The following is a 20,390-nucleotide window of genomic DNA, read 5'->3' on the forward strand; positions in this document are numbered from 1 at the left end:
GGCTTAACTATTCTTCATGGTGCTTGATCAGGTGGTAGCAGCATCTTGATTGTCTCCCAGTCCCTTGCCTGGCCATCCTGCAGGTGCCTCTCCCCTTCTAGGCTTCTTTTCCTTCCTTCCCTCCAGGTCCCAGTTCCCTCCCTCAGTGGAATGACCAAGCTGATGAAGCCTCGGCCAAAGAGGGCAGAATCACAGAGCTCTCTGATGGGATGACCAGGCCAAGGAGGTGGAGAATGCCTATTTGTGGATGCTGCTCCTGGGGGTGGGGTGGGGGTGGAAGCCTCCAAGTGCCCCTGGAACTGGTATACAATACTGTAGTTTATGTTTCACATCTTACCCAGCATAATAGAAAGCATTTTTTTCCTACCTCAGGGACTTCAAAAATTCTGTTACTCTGCCCGTTCTCCCCACTTCATCACTCCACCCTTAGGTCCTACCTGAAGCAAACTACAAACTTTACTAAGGGACATAAATTTTCTCATAAAGTAAAAAGTCATATCATGATAATTTTCATAAGAAGATCACTTTTAAAAAATATAATGTCTTATCAAAACTATTTTTTGTCTCTCTCTCTATATAAATATATTTATATATTTATTGAAGTATAGTCAGTCTACAATGCTGTGTCAACTTCTGGTGCACAGCACAATGCTTCAGTCATATAGGAACATACATATATTCATTTTCATATTTTTTACCATAAGTTACTACAAGTTATTGAATATAGTTCCCTGTGCTATACAGTATGATCCAAAATTATTTTTAAGTTTGACAGAATTTCAAGAAAAATCTCAGCATTTTTTTAATCGGCCAAATGATTTTAATCTTCATCTAGAGGAGGAATAAATGCATGAGAATAGCTAAGAAAATGAAGGATGAGAGGGAATTTACAACCGTGATCTGGGGAGGGATGGCTGATTCTATACAAAGGTCGAAACTATAAAGCGAGGTTGAAACACTGATGACATAAAAATGTAAAACTTTCTTGCACTAATGTTATAAACACAATTAAATGCTTATGACAGACTGAGGGGAAATTGCCACATAGCTACAAAGGATTAACACTGTTATATAAGAATCAACAAGATTTTAAAATACAAAAGAAAACTAAGCAAAATTCAATTCTGTTAAAAAAAAAAAAACCCTCATGCAAATGGTCAATAAACATGGGGAAAAAATGTTCAGTTGTTCTCATAATGAAATAAATACAAAGTTAAGTAAAAGATAACCATTTCCCTACTAAATTAAAAAGATTTTTTAAATCTTCAAATTTTAAAAATTTATATATATAAATAAATCACTATGTTACACACCAGAAATTAACACAACATTGTAAGTAAGTCAACTATACTTCAATTAAAACAAACAAACAAAAAACTCTAAACAAAGTAGGAGTAGAAGAGGACTTCCTCAACCCAATCAAGAGCATTAAATTTTTTGTTTAATCTTAATTTGAAATGTCCGTTAGACATCTAAGTGGAGTTAGTGAATAGGCAGTTGGATATATGACCTTAGAGTTTGGGAGAAATCCAGGCTAGTAAATAAATGGTATTTAAAACCATTCCACTGGTTATATAACATTGTGAATATATTTAATGCCACTGAATTGTACACTTATGAATGGTTAAAATGATAATAATATATATTTTACCAAAACCACCATAAATAAAACAAACATCATGAGACTGGATGGGGTGACCAATGAAATGAATGAGGATAGAAAAAAAAAAATTCTGAGGTCCAAGCCCTGAGACCCTCCAAGTGTTTGGAATCATTGTGGCTCAAAATTCTATTGACCTTGACCTATAGTTTGAAAAACATTTTGTATCCTGATAAGAAATAAGAAAGGTGGGAATGAATAGATATTGAAAAGGTAAGGGGTAAAAATAATGAGCTAGTAGCAGAAAAAATGGGGGAATATAATTGCAGCTCTTTCTCCTAATGGTTTCCTAGGAAACTTTAACTAGGAATATTTACCTCATTACTGAATAATTGCTAAGGCACTTGCTGAATTAATAGTTTCTTGGTCCAAATAAAATTAAATAAAAAGCAAGCTTATTTTCAGGCATATTATTATAAGACCCTTATTTTTTATATCATGCTATGATCTAATAGCAGAAGTGGTCAATTTACATAATTTGGGGGGTGGGGAACAGGAGAATTGTTTGGTTTTGGCTAAAGATTTAAACCTAGAAACACAGTCATGGTGAAATTCTAAAAATTGTATCAACCTAGCATGTATAAAACAAGTAACAAACCATGGAAGAAATAATTTACAAAAGAAGCTAGATGCCCAATTGCCAATTGAGATAATCTTTACAGTTAGCTAAATACTCTGCTGAAAACATTTTTCATCTATAGAATTAGGTGGAACACTTAGGTTGTGGAGTTATAGAGGCAAGAGAAAGCTTCACATTACAAAGCAGTTGTTCTTCCAAACACCATTCACCATGTAGCCCCTAGACATCCTACAATCACAGTTTCCCTTTCAGTCAAATAATTTTTTTAAAGGAGGGCATAAACACCTTCCTTTTAATTCTCCCAAATGAATTTGTTTTTTCCTACAATTTAGTGTGTTTTACAGAATATGTTAACACTACTTTCTTACAATCTAACCTCTATCAAAAAAGAAAAATGTTGACCAAGACTCATTAGTCCAAACTCATCAAGTTGTATATATTAAATACATACACTTTATGTATCAATTATACCTCAATAAAGCTGTTTTTTAAAAAGACACCAAAACACCTTCAGAGCCCAAGACATACAGATGACCAACGGCCATGTGAAAAGATAGTCAACATTGCTAATTATTGGAGAAATGCGAATCACAGCTACAATGAGGTATCTCCTCAAACCAATCAGAATGGCCATGATCAAAAAGTCCACAAATACCTAGAGACGATCATACTAAGTGAAGTAAGTCAGAGAAAGACAAATATCATATGATATCACTTATATATGGAATCTAAAAAAATTACACTAATGAACTTATTTACAAAACAGAAACAGACTCACAGACATAAAAAACAAGGGGAAGGAGTGGGAAGGTATAAATTAGAAGTTTGGGATTAGCAGATACAAACTTACTAGATATAAAATAGATAAACAACAAGGTCCAACTGTATAGCACAGGGAACTATATTCAATATCTTGTAATAGTCTATAATGAAAAAGAATATATATATTTGTATAACTGAATCACTATGTGCTACACCAGAAATTGACACAACACTGTAAATCAACTATACTTCAATTTTTTAAAAAAGCCACACACACAAAAAAAGTCTACAAATAATAAATGCTGGAGAGGATGTGGAGAAAAGGGAACCCTCCTACACTGTGGGTGGGAATGTAAGTTGGTGCAGCCACTATGGAGAACAGTATGGAGATTCCTTTAAAAACTAAAAATAGACTTTACTATATGATCCAGCAATCCCATTCCTGGGCATATATCTGGAAAAGATGAAAACTCTAATTCAAAAAGATACATACACCACAATGTTCATAGCAGCACTATTAACAATAAACATGGAAGCAACCTAAATGTCCATTAACAGATGGATGGATAAAGAAGATGTAGTACATATATACAATGGAATATTACTCAGCCATAAGAAAAAATGAAATAATGCTATTTGCAGCAACATGGATGGAACTAAAGATTATCATACTAAGTGAAGTAATTCAGACAGAAAAAGACAAACACTGAATCACTGTGTTGTACAATATATAATGTTTTTAAGTATAGTAATATAAATATAATATTGTAAGTCAGCTATACCTCAATACAAAAAAAAGAACCTACAAAAAAATAAAAGTGAGCTGTTCTCTGTATCAAATGCTGCTGAGAGTTAGAGAAAGATGAGGATTAGCGATGGACCAATGGATTTGACAACAAGACAGTCACTAGTAACCTTGACAAGAACAGTTTTTGGTGAACCGGTGAAGACAAAGATCTCACAGGAGAATTTTTATCATATTTATTTCCTTTGGGCTTTTCTGTATTTGCCAAATGTTCTACAATGTGCTTTAACATCAGAAAAATAATGTACACACACAATTTTTATCACAATTATAAGAAAAAGTTTATACATTTAAAAGAATCTTGTATTTTGAAAATTTTCTCTTGTGGAACACTTCACTCCTTACTGATATGGAATAAGAAAAATGTCACTGTACTTAAAGCTAGAGTTCATGTATTTTTTCTATTTATTTGACCTCAAAAGCTCTAATGAGAATATGAAGTCTAATACTCCTCTCTGTAATGAAATATCTGCCTCTTTTCAAGGACTCAGACTATGTCTTACGCAATATGATGGTCACAGGGCACCTGGGTCTAACAGAAATCCACAGGAATCCCCCTACCATCTTTAGGAAGACGTGCATCTTCAGGTATGAGCCATGTCTGGTTTGTCTGACTGCCAGCTTCTGCCTCTTATTAGTACACACCCTCATTCTAATTGGTTTCAAGGAAAAATTCCTGTAGACCTTTGCATGGGTCCTTTCCCCCTCAAGTCCTTTTTAAAACAGATTTCAATTTAGTGTTTATTTTCTGTAATTTTCTTATACACATGGAATTAACAAAAACCCACCATGATTATGAAAAATGCACCCACATCACTTATCAGAGCTCATCATCTTAATGTTAGTCTGTGAATATGTATGTTTTATTTAAAGAAGACAGGCTGGGGCAAAGATGGGGAGGAGGCAGAGAATGTTGCCTTTAATAAGTACCCAGTTCTAGATTACTTTGAATGCCTCTCACCTGTGGAATGCAGAGAACACTTTTAACCTGTGGGCATATGCAAAATGGAACTTAACTGAGACTATGCCTATTGCAAAAGAGACTAACTGCTTCTTAGAGGGTCAGTGGAGTTGAGTAGGCATTAACCTATCTCAGACTTAGGAGGCTAACTTAACATTTAAGTATCTATTTTAATTAAATTTTAGTTTGGCCTCATGGCAGAATGTTCATTCAGTTTTACACTCTTTTGCATATAATTACTCCTTGTGCTGGTCAGAAGTTTTACTGGAGTCCTTGTAACACCCTTGTAACACAAACTTATAACCCCAGATTCCTGTGTATAACTTAGAGCAGGTGCCCTTTGAGGAACTCTGTTGCCCAAGAAGGTTTAGTGTGATGCACCATTAATCTGATTATCATAAAGACAAAGTGGTGGTTCAGCAGCAGTGAGGGGTAGGAATAGCAAAAGGAGGACATAATCTTCCCTGTCATTGCAGGATTGATGTTATGAGCTATAAGTGAGCTTTTTGAGCCTATGCAAAGCACCAATATTTCTACAAATACCCCAAAGGAATGACATCTCAATATCAATGTAGAGAGGGAAAGGGGAAAAGAGATAAAAGAGATGTGTTTATACCTCACTAGAGAAAGAAGGAGCCACTACATTTCTATGAAAACCTCAGGTCCCTCACTAAAGCAAATGCTGTGGACGCCCTGCCCGGAGCCCCATATACCTTTTGCCAGCAGCTGCAGGTACTGCTGCTAATGACTCACACTGTAACTTTCTCTGGAGAAGCGCCCTTGAGCAATGAGGGCCCCTCACTAGGAGGTACCTGAGAATTATATAAACATACTCCCCACCCCCCAGAAAAGCTTAGAGCTCTAATGACTGACCAAAAAACCTTCTCCCTTGCCTCAAGGTGGGCAGATTCTGTAGCACAATTTGCCTTCCAAATCTCTCCTTGGGGTCAGGCTACTTCACCTGAAATCACATTCTTACTTAGCTTCTCACCCTTCTCCATCCTGCTTCCCTCAGACCCTTACAGGTTTCCCCTCCCTCAGTAAATCATTTGCATGGAGCACCCCTGGCTCAGGCTCTCCTTCTAGGGAACCTGACCCAACACACTCATTGTTCCTTCAGGTATTCAACCAATCAATACTTACTGGACAATATGTAAACAAAAAGCAGATGCCTTCAGATGAGTGTAAGTGTAGTGAAGACAATAAGGCAGAGTAGCATGAGCGAGTGTGACTCAGGTGCAGCCACTCTGGAGTGCGTGGTCAGGGAAGGCTTCTCTAGGGGGAGAAGAGTGGGCCGAGGGAGAGAGCCAGTGAATTCAGTGGGTGGAGTGGCCCAGGCAGGGGAAACAGCAGCAAGGGCTGGTGTGGTGGGAGGCACGAGAGAGGGTGATTCAGTATGTTTGGGTGGAATGTTATGAACAGGCTGTTGTTTTATATCCATATGCTTATTTGGTTTTGGTTTCAGAGATTTCCTCTTTAAGTGCACAGACAGTTCAGAAGTTGTTTTGGCCTCTGTCTGTGGAGAAAACCACATAGTAGTTCCACTTCGTGAGAGAACAGGAGAAGCTTTGGGAGTTCTCGATTTTAACATTGGCAGGAGTAAGATGTTGTTGTATCGAGAATTTAAAGATCTGCAGAAAATGATGAAGATGATCCAAGTTGCCTGCTTTGAAATACTGGGCGAATTATCTGGAGAAATAAAGAAAAACTGTATCTTAGGTATTGTGAATGCGGCGACCGTCTGAATTCATGGGTTTAATGAGTTTGGGGGAAATCACAGACAATGCAATGAAGGATGCATTTTCTAAAATGAATTGCTGCAACATACAGATCTTTCTATGCAGAAGGATTTCCTTCATGCCGTCTTGAGTTGTTGAGTATGGTCCATAAATTAGAGCAGAGTAAGGAATCCCATTTTCTTGGCTAGAATCATGGTTTTAGAACTGGAAGGACTCATAAAGGCAATATAGAACTAGCATTTATTAAATACCGGATCATGTTTCAAGCACTTTAAATATGTTATTTCAATTAGTACTTACCATAATTCTATGAGGTGAATGGTGGGTGATATTTCATTTTATAAGTGAGGAAAGTGAAGTTCAGAGAAACAAAACAACTTGCACCAAATCACATGGTTAACAAGTGGTGAAGGCTGGTTTTAAACCTTAGTTTGGGTGCTTTTTCCACTTTATTACACAGCATTAACTCATTGGAACATCTCATTTTACAGATAAAGACGCTAAGGCCCATCAAAGTAAAAGTCGAAGAGCAAGCCAGTGCAAAGCCAAGAGCAGACCCCAGTCCTTGTGATTCCACATCCACTAAGGCTACCCTTAGCACAAAATCAGTTTGGGCAGAAGGGAAGGAAGAAGGAAGCATGGAAACCTTTGACTACCTAGAATGGAGTTAATATAAATAAATTAGAAGAGTAACATTCAGTAGGAAAAGCTGAAAGGTTTCTAGCCATTACACAGGGTGGGCTAAGAAGAAAAAAGAAAAGAAAATTCACGTCTTTTGAGCATCCAGTATGTGTAAGACCTGGGACTAAGCACTTTTACATATACCATCTCCTTTAATTCCCATAGCTCACCAGGGAAGTAGGGATTATCTCTATTCTGACAGAAAAGGAAAAGGAAGATCAGAGAGACAACAGAACCAATAAGGGGGGAAGTAGGTATTCAAACCAAGGTCTAACTCCAAAACCAGAGTTTTTCCCTTTCCTCAGAGCCTCTTCCTGTGAACTTCACCAGCTGTAATTCCATTTTTGCTTTCTGGTTTCATGACTAGAGAAACTAAGATTGTTTAAAAACCATAGGATATGATCTTCTTTTTCCTGAAAAAAAAGTTGACTATATTATGCTCAGAATCCTGTGAAACAGTAATGCATGTACTGAACAACAATGTGGGATGTCATCCTATTATTCCAGAGATTGAAAATGTGGGAGAAGTCCAGCGGGCAGGCATCCTCTTCTTCCGAGTCATGCTGCAAGAGCTACAAGAATGCCTCCGGCTGCTTACCTCCATGGACTTTGTGTCACTGTTGCTCTTTGATTACAATCCTCTGGAAAAGCCCAAGTCTCCACCAGACAGCAAGTCCCAGGAGTTGGAAGCCAACATAAAACTAGTACAAGACATCCTGAAGGGGATTATCTTGTTCTTTCATCCAGAGTTGGAATTATCAAGTGATTTTGAAAATTGGGAAAAGTGCAAACTGGTAAGTTTTTTTAAAAAAATACTCTCTTCATTGAAGAATAACCCACACAAATTTAGATGTACAAATCGTAATTGCACAAATCTTCAGTATACAAAAGCAAGAATTTTTATACCATGAACATTTGTAGCAGGCACCTGAGTAAGAAACAGAACATTAGTGGCATCCCCAAAGTCCTCCTTTGTACCCTCTCCATCACCTACCTCATACACACACGCTCACCCCAAGGGTGACCAGAATCCTGACTTCTAGCACCATAGATTGGTTTTAAATGCACATAAATGGAAATGTGTGAACTGGTGGATTGGGCGCTCTACTTCCACTTGCTGATGATTCCGTAACTTTTGCTCTTTGTTCACAGTACATTGACAGATACTTGGTCCAGAATATTTGTGACTTTGATCCAACTGCTGGGCACATGGAAGTTAATTTAAAGCTCATTGATGAATGTATCAAAGGTAAATTTCCACTTAATTATGGCCTAAAATCTATACCAACAGCAATAAAGCACAATTGCAATCTCGAGACACTATTAGAATAAAGCAAGTGGCTCACAGATTCAGTTTTTAGGGGAGAACAGTCTTCTAAAAGGAGGGACATTGTGTATCATCTACTGCAGTCCCATGGTGACTGTCTATGCCACATATGAGAATTCAGAAGCACCTCTCCCTCCCACTTACTGACTACATGCTCATTATTTGTTAAAAAGCAAAAGGGAACAGGGGCTGCAGTGAGGCTGGGAGACAAGTACCTTAAGCAAAAAGACAGTTCCCATGAAGAACTGAAGAAAATAATAGATGATTCTTTATAGTGTAGTAATGTAGACTTTAGGGGGAGGACCATCAGCAAGAATCAAGAGCAGTGAGGCTTCCAGGTTGGAGAAGGTGATGAGCTCTTTGGTCACAGAGAACTGGTCACATATAAGAGTAAATAAAAATACATAAGCACACATTCCTCGACCTGTGTATGTTATCCCATCAGAAACCTCAGGCCATGTACATAGGAAACAGTTAAGAATGAACTTAAAGTTGGTTTCTTTTTTGTTTTTAACTCGTAAAAAATGAATCATTAATTGGGAAAATGGCTCTGTAGAAATCGCTCACTAAACCTATCCCTCCTTCCCCCAATCCCCCTCCTACTCTCTTTGGAGACTCTGGACCAAGTCAGAAGGGTTTCTGGACTTCTGGGACATATATGTTAGGCAGAGAGACTCAAAACCAGATTCCTGGGACAAGAGAAAGGAAAAAGCTACCCAGGAGAAGACAACCACACTCCTCAGGTTGTCTGAGGCAGTGGAAGCGCGAAGCAGTGAGCCAGGGCGGGAGGATGAGAGAGAGCCTCTGGCTGAGGAAGGAGTGACACTCCCGGAAGTTTGGGAGTGCCAGACACGAGATTCATATAGAAGTTAACATGAGTTAATGTGAACCAAGAGTGATGCGAGTAGAGGTAGAATTCCTCTTTGGAATGGCTTCTGTGTAGCCTCATGACTGTGGGTTGATTCACAGGGGCTTCTGGAGTCATAGGTGTTATAGGTTTCACTTCTAAGGTGCTGCTTAAGGAAAACAGTAACAACAGCAACAACAAAAATGAATAGTTGTTGTTCACTATAAACTTGTATACACTGTTTTTGGTCTATATTTGTCCACTGAGAACTGGAAAATCCAGAAGAAATGTTTTCTATGTCAGTGCCTATTTGCTTCTCTTCCCTTTGGAGTAGATCTGGCCCCTGCCATGGGTCCAGCACTGCCCCATGTGTAACCAGCTTGTCTGATTGGGACTCTCCCTGAACCCCTACTTCACTTTGGCTCCCACCCAACCTGCCAGCCCCTTAGCCTACAGCCACATCCTGCTGCCAGGGTCACTTCTGTTCCCTCAGACTGATGCTCCCCTTCTTGGCAAGGACTCAGGCATCCACAGTGTCCAATCCAGTTTCTCAGTCAGACAGGAGTTAGGGAGGAAGAGGCCACTCCCCTCTCCACCTTGAAGGTGTGTTCAGGAATTGGCTCTCAGCCCTTAATGAGCCCATTCCCAGACAAAGGCATCTTCCCAGGCATTGTACCAATGCCTCAAGGGAATATCTTCAGGCTCCACCTCTGATTTGCCTATCAGAACTACCTCCTGTTGTCATACATAGCCCTTTGGCTTCAGGAAAACATGCAGATTTCTGTTTCCTCTGCTTACTACTGCTTTGAACTGCGCTAGCTGATTCCTGAGCACCTTTCATCACCAATGCTCCCCATCACTTTCTTTTCCAACAGTGTCCTCAGGTGGCAGGAATTCTAACTGCAGTTAACAGAGCTGGATTCAGCCAGAGGCTAATAGCCCCTAGGCTACCTCCACTACCAAGCCTTTAGCATTATCACAGTCTTTGCAGCAATCAAGAAAGTCCAGAGGCCACCCAGATGCCAACCCTCACTCCTCCAGATATAATTGTATCAGGAAATTCTAAGCTTTCCATCTAGGGAAAGAAAGCGGGGAGCTCTGTGGAGCACATTTCTGTTTGTGCCAGAAAAAGAGGAGTCTTCTGGCAGGGCGGTCTGTTGCCCACATTTATCTGAGCCTTCTACCTGCAAGTAAGGCCCTTACTCAATGACTCCACCCATCAAGAAATGCCACCAACAATATCTGTAGGTTCTGCCCAGGATGGAGACGGACTGTTGGCATATCTCCTAACCCATGAAGCCTTCCAAACTAAAGATTTTGCCAAGAAGGTGGAGTAAGGGCTGGTGATGTGTCCACATTTTCTTAGGGCTTCTGCTTCCAACTCTCACTCTAATTCATCCTAGTCCTAGAAAGTTGTTTTTTTTTTTTTTTTAATATTTAGAAAACACTTTTCCTCCCAGTTTTATTGAGATAATGACATATAATATTGCATTAGTTTAAGATGTACAACATGATTTGGTATATGTATATATTGTGAAATGATCCCCATAATAGGTTTAGTTAACATCTATCACCTCACATAATTACAATTTTTTTTTTCTTGTGATGACAACTTTTTTTTTTAAAGCCTTTCTACTGTAGGCAGAGGGATTATATTTTGTGGGGCTAGCCATCAATAGGCTTTAAAAAAACAGGCATATTCTCATCCTTTAAGTGTTTCTTTTTAAAATTTATTTTTATTGAGGGAACATTGGTTAATAACATTATATAAGTTTCCTGTGTACCACATTGTATTTCTGCTTGCATATACACTAAAACATGCTCACCACTAAAAGTTCAGTTTCCGTTTGTCACCATACAGTTGACCCCCTTTACCCACTTTACCCTTCCTCCCTCCCCTCCCACTCTAGTAACTACTCTTAGCAGCTTTCAAATATACTACACAGTATTTTCAACTCTAGTCACAAGGCTATACATTACACCTCCAGAATTTATTTATCTTGTAACTGGAAGTTTGAACCTTTCAACCATCTTCACCCAAATCACCTTCAACCCCTTCCTCTGGCAATGGCCAATGAGTTCTCTGTTTCTACAAGTTCAATTTTTTTTCAGATTCCACATATAAGTGAGATCATACAGTATTTGTCTTTCTCTATCTAACTTATTTCACTTAGCCTAGTGCCCTCGAGTTTTATCTATGTTGTTGCAAATGGCAGGATTTCCTTATTTTATTATCCATTCATCTGTCGATGGACACTTAGGTTGTTCCCATGTCTTGGCCACTGTAAGTAATGCTGCCATGAACATGGAGGTGCAGATATCCTTTCAAGACAGTGATTTCATTTCCTTCAGATAAATACCCCAAAGTGGAATTGCTGGATCATATGGTAGTTCTATTTATAATGTTTTGAGGAATCTCCATACTGGTTTCCTTAGTGGCTGTGCCAGTTTACATTTCCACCAATCATGCACAAGGGTTCTTTCTTCTTCTTCTTCTTTTTTTTTTTTTTTTTTGGTGCCAAAACCAGGGAATGAACCATAAGGGTTCTCTTTTCTCCATCTCCTCACCAACACTTGTTATTTGTCTTTTTGAAAATAGCCATTCTGACCAGTGTGTTGTGATATCTCATTGTGGTCTTGATTTACATTTCTAGAAAGGATTATTTTATATTCTGGTGTAATTCCGGGCAGCTGTGTCCCACCTTTATATTGAAGCAGCCATCTTTGAAGGAGCATTGGGCCCCTTTGTCCAGCAGACTTGGCTTCCCAAGACTATGCCATTTCATGTGAATACTTCCCTGTGGGGGACCCATTGACTCCAGTGACCAATCCTAAACAGCTGTGCACAGCACATCAGTAGCCTACTACCCTCTGTTACTCTGCCTAAAGTACTCCCAGTAGTTGGCCTTTTCTACCTGAAGACCCATGACCTGACCACCTTGTCAAGGATCTGGTCCCCCCAACTCTACTTTGGACCTCTGCTGCCAGCTTAACCTGGTTTTTCTGCAGGGTGCCCCATACCTGTCCCATGTCCCCCTCCCAGTGGTTTTGGAGAGATGTTGTCTACCAGGAAATGTTCTTAGACCTAGAGGCAAAAGATCAGACAAAAACTTTTCACAAGAGTCTACCAACCATCTAGAAATAGCAAATTTAAATACAGCACTGAACTGAATTTGTAACAGCAAGGATGTGTCTGGTTCTTTAAACTCAGTCAGAATGAAATGGACAACAAGATACCAAGAACATCGTTTTGTCCTATTACTTGGATTGGATTAATTGGCTTGGATTTGGTTACAGTTCTCTATCACCTGTTTGCACCTGTTATTCTTGGGCAGTGGTTTCTTCCAAGATTTGTTCCTACTTGTAGGAAAAGAGCTGCTATCACAATTAGATCTCAATTTAAGAGGGAGCCTAGAGTTTGCCATTTATGAGTTGCTCATCGACTTCAGACTCTTGAAGTGGAAATGTCCGTTCCATTTCAGAATAGATTCCCTTGTCCTGACAAGAACCTCTTTAAGGGCTCTTTTAGTTAAGATATGAGACAAGTACTCACGCACGCACTGTTCAGGAGACTGAGGATTTGGTAAAGACCCGGAGCCTAGATGCTTGGCCTGTTCCCATGCATTTCTCTTCCATTTTCAAGTCACCTGGGGATAAAAAAAGAAAGAAAAATATTAATTAGCCATCCTCTTTCTGTTCCTTATCACTCCTTTTTTTTTTAATTTTGACATTTTCTAACAGTGGTTATTGAATTAAAAGAAAAATGGTTTTATTTGTCAGGGTAACATCACTGCTGCTTTGATACCTGATAAAGGGCTGTTAAAAATCAGTTCAATGAGAATATTTTTCTATTTGAGGCAAACATATTTTCCAAGTTCCTTTAGCACTCATTTTTTTATTTCAGAGGAGGTTAAAACAAACTTTTATCCCAAAATGATTAAGAAAGTTATATCATATTTTTATTAAAGTACTTTAAAAGGCCAAATAGAGCTATAAACCTTCTAACAAGAGTCACTAACCCATCTCCTTTCTCTCTTCTTACTCTCGCTAGTTCGTCTCACCAGAAGCAATTCTTTTAGACTTTTTTGACTGTCCTATGTATTGTACACTATAGCCATCTTTTGAGTCATCAGTTTTAAGTCTTGTCAATTGATTTCCTCATTATAGATGAAAGTTTAGTTCTGTTACATCACTATTCTGTCACCCTATCCTCCCAATGTAATTATATTACAATTTGGGGTTAAATCAAAATGTCGTGTTTACATGATTTTGCCTATGCAAATATTATCCACAGCTGAGCATTGTAGCATATTTTGATTATTCCTTTTTTTCACTTTTTGTTTTTCCTGAAGTAAATAATTGCCTTTAATTTTTAAAATTGCTTAGTTTTCTTTGTACTTCTGGATGATTTTTACCCCTTCCATTTGTCTCTCCATGTAATTTTTCAAAAGGTGAGTTTTATCAGGTTTCTTTTTTTTTAGTTCCACTTTCTTTTTTTCCTGAAGCCATCCCTTCTAGAGATCTTAATTTTCCATCTTTGGCCTTCCCCCACCCCAGATCCGCTACTTAGCTGCCTCCCTGAAATTCATTTAGCTGCTGTCATGGGCATTTACGTGGCCGTTCTCTTAGTTTGTTCTTGGTCTACTCCCGTGTTTTGAGGTTGCATATCTCTAGTAGTTTACTGAGAAAGAGTACATGAATGGTAAATTTTTTGAGACTTTTCATGTCTGAAAATATCTTTATTCAACCCTCACATTTGATTTGTAGTTTGCCGGGAAATATAATTTTAAAGACATTGTCCCATTTTCTTTTTTTTGGAAATTGAGATAATTCACATACCACAAATTTCACTCTTTTGAAGTTTACCTTTTAGTGGTTTTTAGTATATTCACCAGGTTGTGCGGTCATCCCCACTATGTAATTTTAGAACATTTTCATCACACTTTAGAAAGAAATCGTACTAGTACCCATCGCCCCTCCCCACCCCAACCCTTGGCAACCACTTTCAGTCTCTACAGATTTGCCTGTTCTGGGCACTCAATAAATGGAATCATACAGTAGGTGGCCTTTTGTATGTGGCTTCTTTCACTTAGCATGATGTTTCAAAGTTCATCTATGTCCTGGCATGTACCAGTACTTCCTTTTTCTATAACCGAATAATATTCTACCATATGGATATACCATATTTTGTTTATCTGTTTATCAGTTGATGGACACATGGGTTGCTTCTGCTTTTGTTATAAAAATAATGCTGCTATGAATATTTGTTTATAAGTTTTTATGTACAAGTTTTGTGTCTTGACATATAACTAGGAATGGAATTGCTAGATAATATGGAAACTGTTCTTGAGGAAATAGCTCCATTGTCAGAAGCAGCTTAGAAACTTCCAAGATTGTTGGAAAGAAGTCTGAAGTCTTTCTGATTCTGCACTTGTGACATTTTTTGTTTTGTTTTGTTTTTCTACAGAAGCTATAGAATCACTCCTTTATCCCTAAGATTATGAAACTTCATGTCATGTCTTGATGTGGGTCTATTTTCATCCATTGATATGAGCATTCACTGGGCTTTTTAAGCTGTGAAACTCAGATCTTTCAGTCCTTGATGATTTCCTCCATGACATCAAGTTTGCTACTTATGGCTATGCAACAAAGGTGCCCTGCTGAGGGGGTGGTGGGGGCTGAAATCTAACCAGGATTCCATTCACTAAACTGTGTCTCAGCTTAAGGCTATGTCTGCTTGGAATAAAGGCATCTCTTTCTTCACACACCTTTTTCTGCTCAGCAAGCTGTGTGCTCAGAGTGCATTCATCCATGGTAGGTGTCTTTTTCTCATTACACAAAGATGACCTAGAGGTTAGTGGTGTCCCTGGCCTCCCTTTTCTGTGTTCCCCTTTGGGATGTCTCCGGTTATTCAGACATTGGATCTCCAGGATTTAGCCCCCAAAATCCCTATATTTTCTCTCCTATTTTCTACCTTTTTATCTTTTTGTTTCACTTTCTGAGACATTCTCACAATGTCTTAATCCTGTTGAATTTCTGTTTCTGCACATTTTGATGGTGAGAGCTTTTGTTGCTGTTGTTCTCTAGGTATTTGCCTTCCACAACATCTCTTCATATTTCACGAATGCAATGTCTTAACTCTCTGAGGGTATTAATGATAATTATTTTTTGAAGTTTTCTTCTCCCTGTTGTTTCTTCTCTTTCTTTCTGTTTTAGTGTTTTGGTCTCTGTATCTCATCTTCTCTACATCACACCACTGGGCCACTACTTGCTGATCTTGAGTTAGTTGTTAGTTGAAAGGGGCAGTTACACCTTAATTTTTGGACTTGAAGCTAAAGAACTTCATTCTTTTTTGCTTCGCACATCTTTCTAATTGTCTATAATTCCCAAAGGATTTCACTTAACCCAGTGTTAAAGCAGAGCTCCATAAATGGAATTTTAATTAGAAATATTCTATAATACCCCAATGTTTTCAGCAGAATGAATTCTCTATGTAATTAAGAGTTTGATTAAACTAGAACCTACAAAAAGCACCATAAAATGTTTCTGAATTAACAGGTTCGTAAACAGATTCAAAGGTTGACCCAGAAATTTTTAAACTCAGATGTCTTCAGATAATATAGTATGAACTTTACCAAGGAAAAGCAAAAAAACATAATTGCTTATGGTTAGAAAAGAAATAAAAGCATCTGCTTGAAAGAATTACTAAATCTGTGCAAACTGGTGGTGTCTGCTAAACTGCTAAAAATCTGGCATCTCTCCACCACAAGAGGGCAGTAGTGCTCAACCGTTGCTAATGGGAACTCAACAAGAGCGATGGAGGCTTCCTTAGACGAATCTTTGGAGCCAGTTGTTAAGGCATCAACCTCTCACTGCAAAGGGCAGGGAAACAGGAACCACCAACCAGACAGATTCGGAGCTGCTGTCCCCAGCAACAATAAGGCAGGAATTAAGCAACAGGGGATTGTGAAACGGAGCGACTTTGCTCCCCATCCCCATGTCTTTGAATCACCATGGAGATGGCTAGCTTAATAATGGCTGCAGATAGGGGTCTGTTCATTTGGATATCAGATAAGGACACTGGCAGGTATCAGTGCAACAGAATTCTTAATGGGGATTTGGGAAGGACAGAATAAAAGCTGTAGGGAGCAGCAGAGCTGTTATATCTCAGAAAATTAGGACTAGTTTTAAGAGTGTTCTAGGATGAACTTTTATTTAATTTAAATTCACAACATTGGAACAGTATGATAATCAGAGTATTCTTTGCAGCCTATATCATTATCTTTTAAAGCTTCCAGGAAGCTAATTAATACAAAAAGGGATCAGTTATAACAAACACACCTCAACATTTTAAGTATGATGTTAATTGTTCTAGAATGACTCATAATATGAGCCCTGTATCAGGCATTTTTAATGTGCTCTCATGACCAGCATCTGTTTTTATTTTTATTCATAATTGTCACTACTGTTACTGAGCTATAATCTGAAAAGATTTTTAGTATTTGAAAAACCTAATTATTCCATAATTTAATTTTGTTTCAATCAGCATTTATTGAACACTCACAACTGAGAGGAAAGACAGTGCCTCTGTGTGTGTGTTAAAAGAGAGAATTTTAGAATATTGTACCCATGTGTTTAAAAGTCAACTTCAAATAAAAATTGAGACTTGAGTATGTTTTCTATACTTTATGTGCCTTTCTTATCCTACATTGTACCATTTGTGGTAGTGATACCTTCAAATCATAGAAAGGCCAAACCTAATTCAGGAAACCTTGTTCCTTCATGTTGACTAAAGATAGGAAATAAAATATGTTCTGTTTTGTCTTTCTAATAGATATCCATGAGTGACGTACTTGTCATTGTTGTTAATGAGCCATTGGATAGAAGGCAATATTTAAAACTTCTTATTCGATTACAAGTATGATTTAATGGTTTATTTAACTCAAATTAGCAAACATTCATTGAGTTAGGAACTGTGTTAGACACAGGAAGTAACAAAAATGAGTAAAACATAGACCTGAGGGTAGGAGGCACCTGAAAGAAGGAAGGTAATTAACATTTTTTGAGCAACTAACCTGTGACAGATTTTTGCATATCTTTTCTCATTAATCCTCATAACAATTTTGAGGTATTGGCCCTGTTTTGTGGAAGAAGAAACACACTCGGCTATTAAGTACTTTCTCAAGCTCACAAAACTAGAGCTAAGATTAAAACCCAGATCTGTTCAACCCTAAGGTAGATTCTCTTTCCATTGGACCATTCTATCTGAATATTAGTCATTGACTCCTGGGAGAAAGTAACTTTTATGAATGGCAGTTAAATAGTTTGCAGTTTAAGAAAAGAAACAATGGTGTGCAGTGATCTTATGTTTAAAAAGTAACTTTTAATTGGGAAGTATTTCAAACACAAGTTAGAGGCTAACACCTGTGTGGTCATTACAGAGCCATATTCTATATCCAACCTCAACATTACGTGTGTTTGAGTCAGACCTTTTTTTTTTTAATTAATTTTTTAAAAATTTTAGGGGGAGGTAATTAGGTTTACTCATTTTATTTTTAGAGAAGGTGCTAAGGATTGGACCTAGGACCTTGCGTATACTAAGCATATGCTTTACTACTTGAGCTATATTGTCCCCCCTCGAGTCAGACCTTTTTAAAGAAAGAAAACATTATAGGACCAGTTGAGACTTCTATACCCCTCCCTGGTTCCACTGTCGTTGCTTTCTCCCTAGAGCTAATACTGTTATGAATTTAGTGTTTATTGGTTTCATGCATGATTTCTTACTTTCACTACATGCTTATAGAATCCATAAATAATATAATTTTTTTCTTTAAAAAACAAGTAATCTTTAATTGTTCCAACTACCTGGTCTTTGTTGTAATAATATAATATTATTTTGCAAGTTTTTAATTGTTTTTAATTGTATTCAAAAGAACATATTATTCTACAACTTACTTTTTGTGCTCAACGATGTTTTTGAGATTTATCCACAATGGTAGATGTAGCCCTAGTTCTTTAATTGTTAAAAGCTGTGTAGTATTCCATCATATGAATATACCATTTTATCCATTTTCCTGAAATTGCATATTTAAACAAGATTCTGCAATTGTTTTTACCTAAAATATGTCTAACGAACTTTCATCATGATACTGGAACTTATATTTTAGTAATGAAAGTACAAAACTATTCACACTAACTTTTTTCTTGGTGCAGATCACTCTCGAATCGAAGTATGGAAATTTGGTAATACTGCCGTCGAATGCCTATACCAGTGGGCACACGTCTGTTTAGCTCTTGTGAAGCTAAACAAAAAAATAAATAGTGCTATTACACCCCCATTGCCGTCCAAGACTGACTCCTATGTGTATGCAAAAATGCCAGGGGAAAGTTTGCAAGGGAAATGCTAATGAAGTTGCTACTGTATTTAAGTTATTTTTGTCATGTTCAGTTTTGTTTGTTAATCGTAAAATAAAACATTTTCAATTGGAAAGGAGTGCCACATAGACATATTCTGATTCTAGACACTTACCTCAGCACTTTCTAAAGCCAAAAGTGCTACCAAAGGAGAAATTTTATCTGAAAAATATCCAGTTAAAGTAGCCAAAACCAAATGTATGTTATAGGATATATTTTCAAATTTCCTTTTTTTTAGTTTTAGCTTTTCATCTGTCATGGAACCATTATGGTTGGTCAAGTAGAGTTATTTTAATTCTTTTAACGTACAAAGTGAAGAAAAGACTGAGGATTTAGAGAGAAAAGGGGGCAGTTTTTACATCAAAAGAGTACCAACCAATAAAGATTTTAAGAAATGAACTGGGAATTGTTTTTCTAATTTTTCAAAGACATATGAGCACTACCTCCTCCTCCTCCCCATCCCCACTCTCACCCCCAACTTACCTTGACAACTTAAAAGTTATTTCAATGAATACAAATTACTGTGGGAAAATGTTTGTCCATGACTCATGGAAAAAAGAAAACACCTTTTTTTTTTAATAACAAAATCCTCTTGAGTTCAAGAACTGCAAAAAGAATTTATATTTATTTAAAGCTTGTTATTACAGCAAACTTTACTGTTCTGTTGTGAGATTTCATCTTTGCAATAAGATATCTGATGACAGAGTCCATTTTTAATAAAATTTTGGGAAATTAAACTTCATTTTCTTTATTTGGTTGACAAAATGTGATGTGTTCCAAACATCTTATAATTTGAGATTGGACGTCCCTTTTTAACCTTTTCTGATAAGATGGCAGTGTTATTACCAGTCCTCATCTCTTGGATGATTGCATGCCCAGTTTTAACCTATAAGCCTGTTTCATATTTGGAAGTGGGGTTTTCAGGGCATTTGCTGCAACATTTCTAGGAACAACGTTCTTGAAGATATTAAACTGATAGCCATATATCCTGATGGCTTCAGAACAAGCTTTTATAAAGAGTCCACTGTGAATACAAATGGCATTTTAGGCAGCAAGGAAGGGAAATGTTTGCAGAATGCTAGCTTTTTAAACATTATCATGGGAATTAAGTTATTAACTAAATGGCATCTAGCTTGGATAACAAAGGTCATATATTTGCATGACTTTTTAACTTGTTTGAAGTATTTTCCCATACTAGCTCATTTGATCCTCCCTGTGACCTGTATGTACACTAGGGCAGCCTCGATATTTTATCCCCATTTTATGTATGAGGAAATAGGCTCAAAGAATGAGTTATCTGGGTCACAACAACTAGAATGAGGTACCCAAGAGGTACCAAGAGGTGTCTGGATTTCTGATTTACTGCCCTTGCCAGCACCCTGGACATCTCATCAACACTTTCCAAACTTTACTAGGCTAACAACCATGCTGTCAGCCTTTTGGAAATGACTTTAAAATTAAGCAATCATCAAGGCAAGAGTAGTTGAATTTATTTATCATTCAAGTAAAATCCTATCCCTTAACACCAGGAGCTTCCTTTTTTGGTGAAGAGGATGTTATATACACTTGACAAAAATTTAGATGTAGGTTTATATTTAAATCTATTTATTTGAC

The 20,390-nt window shown here is 37.5% G+C and overlaps 1 protein-coding gene across 3 annotated transcripts in view; it reads left to right on the forward strand.

Annotated features, from left to right (window-relative positions):
• Positions 1 to 20,181, forward strand: part of EFCAB5 (EF-hand calcium binding domain 5) — an 87,361-nt gene extending 67,180 nt beyond the window's left edge. For 2 of the 3 annotated variants that reach the window (XM_045519014.2, XM_045519016.2), the window contains 5 exons: positions 4,292 to 4,395; positions 6,234 to 6,487; positions 7,696 to 7,982; positions 8,341 to 8,437; positions 18,576 to 20,181. In XM_045519014.2, coding sequence (XP_045374970.1) covers positions 4,292 to 4,395; positions 6,234 to 6,487; positions 7,696 to 7,982; positions 8,341 to 8,437; positions 18,576 to 18,769 — 936 coding nt within the window. In that variant the 3' untranslated portion in view covers positions 18,770 to 20,181. Of the gene's footprint in view, positions 1 to 126; positions 227 to 4,291; positions 4,396 to 6,233; positions 6,488 to 7,695; positions 7,983 to 8,340; positions 8,438 to 18,575 lie in introns of those variants that run through there. The other variant, XR_006726034.2, reaches the window with a different exon arrangement.
• The last annotated feature ends 209 nt before the right edge of the window (positions 20,182 to 20,390 follow it).

Source organism: Camelus bactrianus, chromosome 16 (genome assembly GCF_048773025.1).
Source record: "Camelus bactrianus isolate YW-2024 breed Bactrian camel chromosome 16, ASM4877302v1, whole genome shotgun sequence".
NCBI classification, from domain to species: domain Eukaryota; kingdom Metazoa; phylum Chordata; class Mammalia; order Artiodactyla; family Camelidae; genus Camelus; species Camelus bactrianus.